At 56.6% G+C, this 6906-nt stretch overlaps 2 protein-coding genes and 1 long non-coding RNA gene across 6 annotated transcripts in view; 1 reads left to right on the top strand and 2 right to left on the bottom strand.

Moving 5' to 3' along the window:
- Positions 1–1324, bottom strand: part of ARHGEF25 (Rho guanine nucleotide exchange factor (GEF) 25) — a 7419-nt gene extending 6095 nt beyond the window's left edge. The window contains exons 1-2 of one of the 2 annotated variants that reach the window (XM_008577410.1): positions 1189–1324; positions 817–931 (exon numbers count right to left, since the gene is read on the bottom strand). In XM_008577410.1, the coding sequence (XP_008575632.1) occupies positions 817–931; positions 1189–1287 (214 nt within the window). In that variant the 5' untranslated portion in view covers positions 1288–1324. The remainder of the gene's footprint in view (positions 1–816; positions 932–1188) is intronic. The other variant, XM_008577411.1, reaches the window with a different exon arrangement.
- LOC103594209 overlaps positions 1–3697 on the top strand; it is a 10467-nt gene extending 6770 nt beyond the window's left edge. The window contains exon 2 of the long non-coding RNA XR_550828.1: positions 3434–3697. This is a non-coding gene — a long non-coding RNA (uncharacterized LOC103594209). The remainder of the gene's footprint in view (positions 1–3433) is intronic.
- DTX3 (deltex 3, E3 ubiquitin ligase) lies at positions 1711–6906 on the bottom strand. Of its 3 annotated transcripts, XM_008577415.1 has the most exons (6): positions 6666–6906; positions 5279–5343; positions 5010–5086; positions 3911–4659; positions 2788–3005; positions 1711–2421 (listed from the first exon to the last, which is right to left on the bottom strand). In XM_008577415.1, coding segments are annotated over exons 3-6 (1044 nt in total). In that variant the 5' UTR covers positions 5011–5086; positions 5279–5343; positions 6666–6906; the 3' UTR covers positions 1711–2345. The 3 variants fall into 3 exon arrangements, with proteins under 3 accessions (XP_008575637.1, XP_008575635.1, XP_008575636.1); XM_008577413.1 differs by having other exon boundaries at positions 1711–3005; positions 6666–6737; XM_008577414.1 differs by lacking the exon at positions 6666–6906 and adding an exon at positions 5507–6321 and having other exon boundaries at positions 1711–3005.

Below are 6906 nucleotides of genomic sequence, written 5' to 3'. Positions count from 1 at the left end.
GGAGCCACTGGCGCTGCGCGGGTCCCGGCCGAGCAGCGAGCCGAATAACAGGCCCGGCCGCGGTGCCGCCACGGGGAGGGGCCTCTGCGGCCCAGCTCCGCCCTCTCGCTCGCGTTCCCCCTCCGGCCTGTGCCCGGTTCCCGCCCCAAGCCCCCTCCCCCAGGCGCCCACACCACGTTCCCACTCCACGTCCTCAGCGCCTCCGCCCCTCCTCCCCAGCCCGGGCTCCCCCGCCCCGGGCTCCCCTCCCTCCCGCATCTTGAGTTCTGACTGCGGAGCACCGGGGTGGGGGTTAAGCCCGGCGGCGGAGTCCGTCCGGGTTGCCCCTCGTCCTCTACAGTAGAGGAGGACTGGGTGGACGGGGCCTTGGCCTGTGCGAAGATGTCCTGGGGTTGGGGCTGTTCCCGGACGCGCGGGGGTGTACAAGGCCCGCCGGTGGGGGTGCGTGTATTGGGAGCTCTTTGTGGGGAACACAGCCCAGGTGCCGCCCTCTTGCCGGACCCTTCTTTCCTTCAGGCCCCGGGACTCCAGCTAAGACTAATCACCAATTAAGGCGAAGTCCTGGAGCCCGGGCTGGCAAGGATCCAGGGGTGGGGCGCGGGGACACTCCGCCTGCGGGGGCTCGGGACAGGCTGAGATAGGGGACACACATCGGACTAGAGGGCAAGGAGAAGCGAAGAGGTCTCTGCGATTAAATGGGCCTCATGCAAATTAGATGCGAGCCTTTATGCTAATAAGAGCAGAATAATTTTGAATTCGCCACTTTGCGCAGGACGACAAGCTGTGCCCCACCCCACCCCACCCCCAGCTTCTTACCGGGCTGCAGAGCCCAGGCGAGGACCTCACGTTCGCTCTCCCCTCTCTGATCCCCCTCCGTACAGTCAGACTCTGGCTCAGTACACCCCAGCCCTGGGGAGCTTCTTTTCGGGGGCTGCAGGGACAGAATGGCCGTAAGGAACCCGTCCTCCTAGGTAGCCTTGACCTCCCCCTTCCCCTTCTCCCTCCTGTCAAAATCCACATTGTCATAAAAAGGGTCGCCCAGAATGTGGCTATGCCCTCGTAACGGAACTCGTGCGTTTCTGCGACTGGCCCGCAGAACTCCTGTTTGCGGGTAAATCGAGTTGTGGGATGTAGCCCTCTTGAAGGCCCCTAAAGACCTGAGACCCCGCCGCGGCCCCCGTTTCTTACCCCCTCCTGCCCGGGTAAGGCGCATGCGCGCAGCATGCCCCCCATAACCCCCAGTATCCGGTCAGTGCGGCCAGGGGCGGGGCGGTCCGGGGGCTTCATGCTGGACCCCTACCCTGATCCAAGTTTCAGGGCCGAGGGGGCACGGAAGCTGGGGGGCTCTGAGGCCTGCGCGCGTCCGGGGAGTTGCTGCTGCTGAATCCGCCCCCTGCCCGGCTCCGCCCCCACTCCCACCCCAGCCAAACTTCGCAAAGTGGGTAGGGTTGTTCCTTTCTCTATAACCATAGTTCAACAACAAACAAACCCCTCTGAATCCTGATTCCAACATCGAAGCGTGACCCAGGGCTTCGTAGTGTTATTGCAAAGCCCACTAAGTGTATCCCGTTTCCCCAGATTCCCAGGAGGCAGAGGGACAGCGAAGGCACTTGGGTATTTCCCCATCACCACCCTTTCCCTTCTCAGCGGGTCCTGCTCCCCACACCACCTCCACCCTCACCCTGTCAATGGAACAGAACGGGTGTGGCATAGAGAGTTGCATATTTTACTTTATTTTTATTAAATTAAAAGCTACAGTCTGGCGGGGATTCCAGAACAGGGTAAGGAGGCTCCTTATAGGGGGCAGAGAAGAGCGGGAGAAAGAGAGACTGACAGAGACATAGACAAGGGAGAGAAAGGACAAGGTTAAGGTTGAAGAATTGTATCTGATGAATACACACAAAGCTGGCTCCATGGGGGGCTCACATCAAGCCCAATTCCTCCTCCCCCACACCAGAAGTTCAGCAGTGAAGTAGTGGGTGGAGGTGGGGGTGTCAAGAGACCCTCTCCTCCCCACCCAGGTCCTTTCTCAGCTTAGTCACTGGAGCACAGCACATACCAGAAAAAAGCCAAGGGCAATGGAAGGGGCAGGAAATATGTACATGGGGAGGAGGGTGCAGAACCTCGGAGATCAGCCTCTACCAGAAGGGAGTGGCTCATACTGCACTGAAGCATTTGGCCAGCAGGGGACAAGGGAAGGGATTGCCCCCTCCCCCTCTGAACTCCCTCCCCAGTCAGACAGGTCCCCTATTTGTGTGGTATGGGGAGAAAGGGGGAAAAAGGAGAACAGAGGCTTCCATTGGGTCCTAGTAGAGGATGGCAGGGGCCTTTGCAAAAGGGATCCTTCAGTCATCTGTGATACCCTTGGCTCTCAATTCCTCTTGCACCCGGGTCAGGTAGGTGGGGTCTGGGTACCCAAACCTGGGAGCAAAGAGAAATGAGGGTCGGGGTTAGTGGTTTGGGCTTGCTCATATCATCCCCATGCTCACCCTCATTCTGGGTGGCTCAGTAGAGAGCCCATTCAGAACCCCCTTCCCTCCTGCCCCAAGGGGGGTCCTCCAAACCCAAGATAATTTAGCCCAATTCTGCTAATCTATGTAGGTTAAGCTGGGCACATATGGCCCAGGTAACATGTTTAGGAGAGACTGGGATGGAAGAGACGGTTGAACAACTTGGAGGTGGTCCTCTCCAGTTAGGAGGCTCCCAGGGTGAGGGGGTTGATGTTTCCTCCATGGAAATGGAGAAAAGGGGAGGAGCCAAGGGAAGGGAAATGAAGAGGTGTCGCACAGCTGGGGTCCCCCTGTGCAGCTGGTCTTGTGATGGATGTCGTTCCAGGTGATGACATTCGGTCTCCCTGTGGTCATGGACGTGCCGATAGTGAAGGTGAGACGCTGGTCAAATGCCTTGCGGAACAGGGTCAGCACCTTGTTGCCCTCGGGGCAGTCCGGGAGGTAGGCCACCCGTGTGGTTCCAGGATACCGAACTCCTGGGTTTGGGTGTTCAGCCTGGGAGGAAGGGGAAGCAGAGTAGGCAGTGAGCAGCTGGACATGTGAAGGCCCAGATGCCAATGGAGGGTCATCCTGCCACCCTTCTGCCTGTGCACTCCCAGCTAACACTGACAGGGCAGCAGCAGGCTGACAGCCTTCCAGGGAGGGAGAGACTCTAGGGCCTGGGCAGCAAGAGCCTGTTTCTGGACATAATCCTTATTGCTAAGCAATTCTTTCTGTTGTCTCAATCCCTCAAGTCTCAATTCAGCAACAAATGGATTCTCAGAAGTGATGGAAGATAGATGGTCCTTACTCTCCAGATAACTCAGCAGAAATGTGAAGACTGAGAATAATTTCTCTTTCAGCCTTCCTTTCTCCACCTGAAAACACTCCTGATGCTTCTGAGACCGTCTAACCTGTTCAATTTTTCTATTACTCTTCTTCAGAGCTTCCTCATCCCTCTGCAACCAGAATTGGACGTTCCTTCCTTTTTGACCAGCAGGAGGACACCTGTAGGCCCTTCACCACTCCTGTTTTTACCTTCCACCATCATCAAGGTTTTACTCTCATAAATCTGGAACAGAGTAATAATGCTCAGATCCCTTCTCATGCCTGCCTGTACCTGAGCCACCATCTCCACAGAAGTTACCTCTGCCTATTTGTCAACATCCACGTTCATCAAAGAAATAGTACACAATTCCTTTCCCTCATATCTGATTTTCGTGTGTGCCCTGGGTCATGGGGTTGGAAAAGCTGTGCCTCAAAGGGATCTCCTAGCTCCATGGCACTGGGTAGGAAGGCATACTGGAGACGGCAAGACTGGATCACATCTAACAAACACACCTACCCTCTCCCAGTTTTCCGAGGTCAGAGAATGAGCTTGGGAAAAACCAAAGGGTAAGGGCAAGTCGTCGTCTTCTTACCCCCTGGACACCGGGCGGGAAGACATACTGGATGACAATGGTGCCATACTTCTCATAGCTGGGCAGTAGAAGGGTGGCGTCCTTAGAGACCAGCATCCGCCCATTCTGGGGCTGGTTGCCCACCAGCTGCCCATAGAAGCGGCCACACATGGGGCAGGCCTTTTTCACCTGCAGGGCCCGAGTGATGCAGCCCTCGCAGAATGAATGCCGGCACTTCTCCAATGTCTTGGCGTTCTGGATCTCCCCCAGACAGATGGGGCAGGTGCTCTCCTGCTCTTCTGCCTCGTCCCGGAGGCGGGGAGGAAGAGGAGGGGGCAGGGGAGGAGGAGGAGGGGGGAGCCCCCGTGCCCCTGGGGGCAGGAGGGGGGCTGCTCGGAGAGGGGGCGGGCCTGGGCGGTGCAGCTCAGGGTGCTCCCCCCCACTCCCCAAAGCCAGGCAGCCCATAAGCTCCCCCTGCCTCTGAGCTTTCTTCAGCTCTTTCTCTGCCTCTTTTAGCAGCCCCTTGAGAGCCTTCCGGGCCAGGTAGAGCCCATTGGGAGGAGCCGGGGGAGGCCCCTGTGGGGAAAGCTGGAGAACATAGATGTCAGAAGTCTCGCCATCTATGAGGATGGACACACGGTGCTCCTCCCGAAGCCGGGCCAGCCGGGCTGGGGTCTCTTTGCTCAGGAAGTCCCACACAGGCTTGGAGACAGTCACTTTGTTCTTGCAGGTGCCTCCACAGGCTGCCATTCTGGACAGGACGAACGACACTGCCCCCAGGGTGAAAGGGACTCAGCGTGGGAGGTCCCCATTTGACAAATATCAGTGCTTCCTACTTCAGGGTCCTTCCAAACACTGTATTACCTCTATTCTCTCAAAGTCCAACCCCCAACTCCTCCCCCAAATACATTTTCTATCTCCCCTTATTTTCCAAACCCCAGAACCCATTGAAGAGCAAAAAAGTTTCCATAACTTCATTATCATCTAAGCCAAGCCTCAGTCTTGGTTCTCCTTTCATTTCTTCCATGATCACAAAAACAATCTGCCCCCTCCCTTCCTCTAGGTGAAAAATAGGCTCTTTAAAGGGGAGGGAGACTTTTCGACCCTTCTTTTTGCTCACTTTGATCCTGAAGAGCTTAGAATTGGCATGCAGTCTCACTCTCTCTTTCCCTGCTCCTTACTTGTAGGCTGTGTGACCTGGTGGGGCAGAAAAGAAAAGGAGGGAAATTGAGAAGCCTCTTCCCCCAGTCACCACAAGGCCCCAACTCAACAGCCCATTAACAGAGACAGAAACCTGCATGTAAGTTACTGGAGAGGCATTACTTGGAACATAGAATGAAGGGAACCAATTTAAGGGTGAAAATTGAGGTTCTCTTGCAGGGCAGGTACCTGGAAAGCCCATCGAAAAATATGGCAGCAGAAATCCCGCTATTTCCACACTCAGCTGACCAGGACTGGGGGAAGGGAGGGAATAAAGAGTTGTAATGGCAAATGTTAACATTTCCCCCAGACAGCCCAGAAACAAAACTCCTCTTCCATTTTTCCTCCTTCTCCCCCACAAAATTCCATCCCCAACCTCTCCCCAAGTTGCTGAAGAAGGAACTTCAACGTGCTAACCTTCCTCTTTTCTTTCCCAACTCTGAGGCTTTCAAGAAAGTCTAGTGTGCAGATAAGAGAAGTCAGGAAAGAAAAAGCCCACAGAGATGGAGGTCTTTCTTGCCACCTCCCTCAGATCACATGGACAGGGATATATCCTATGCTCCCTAACTCCTAGCCCTGCTCCACATTCCCAAATAATCCAACCCCTATTGCCAGGAAGGCTTCTTTGAGAGCTAATTTAGTCCCTTCTGCTGAAGTCCTTTAGGGATGTGAACAAAGTGGCAGCAGCCCCTGCAATAACAAAGTTCTCATTGTCACCTTTTAAAGCCAGCACATGCTGCCCTGCCTGTCAGCTTCCTAGTCTAGCATTTAGGGAGGGGCGAGGCTCAAGCAGGGGCTCAGCTGGAAGAGCCTGATGTTTCCTGAGTCTTGTCACATTCAGCGACTGGGCTGTCCCCACAACACCTCCAAATGCAGCTCAAATAGAAAGAGGACCATTAGTGTGACCTCAATTTCTTGAATGATCCAAAAAGGAGCGGCTGTCCGTTTGTGCCTCCGTCATAGTCCCCTCAAGGCCAGATGCACCTCGAGATTCAGAAAGTGACGCTGGAACCCTAGAGCCTCAGCCCATACACAGTTCCACAGTGGAACACCCCCCCTCCCCATCAAAGAGGACCCAGGACCGAGGTGTCCTAGCTCCAAGTCCTGCTGGCACAGAAAAGGGAGGCGGGGCCACAGTTTAGTCTGGGTCTGTGGTTCCTCTGGGGCAACCCAGGCCGGACACGGGGCCAGTCCCTCCCTCCAAACAGAGGCCGGCGGCAGGGACAGCCAGGAAGGGCAAGGGTCCCTGGGGACATCCACAGAGGCAGCTGCACCCCTCCCCCCAAGACCTCCTCCAACACCCGACCAGGAACCAACTCCCCACATCCCCCACTCGCCGAAATCCCCGAGTCCCCCACTGGGTGGGGGTGCATGTCGGTCCAGTCGCGGCCCTCAGAACCCCCAAATAGAGGCCAAAGCTGGAGGGTGCTAGAAGATGGTCAGCCGGGCACGGAGGGGGACCTCTGGCGCCACTCGCGGAGGGAGGAGGGGGTACAGGGGGAGCTGGGGGCGTGCGAGGGGTGCGAGCAGGACCGGGGGGCGCGCGGTGGGTGTGGGGGGCGCCGGGCTCACCTACCTCTCGTCAGCGCCGCCATTGCCGGTCACATGACTGAGGCTGTTGCTGGGATGACGGTCCGGGCCTTAGCAACAAGGGGGGGGGGGAGACCCGGGGAAGGGGGGGGGTTGCAGGGGGTGCAGACTGAAGGAAAGGGAAGGAGGGAGGATAGCACCCCTTTCCCCCTCAAAGGTGATAACCACCGTTTCCTTTGACCCCTTCTATCCACGAGCTCCTGCCATTCCTCCCCAAAACAAAAATG

Source organism: Galeopterus variegatus, unplaced genomic scaffold, assembly GCF_000696425.1.
Source record: "Galeopterus variegatus unplaced genomic scaffold, G_variegatus-3.0.2 Scaffold1505, whole genome shotgun sequence".
In the NCBI taxonomy this organism is placed as follows: Eukaryota; Metazoa; Chordata; class Mammalia; order Dermoptera; family Cynocephalidae; genus Galeopterus; species Galeopterus variegatus.
This window is presented reverse-complemented; position numbering and strand designations above follow the sequence as displayed.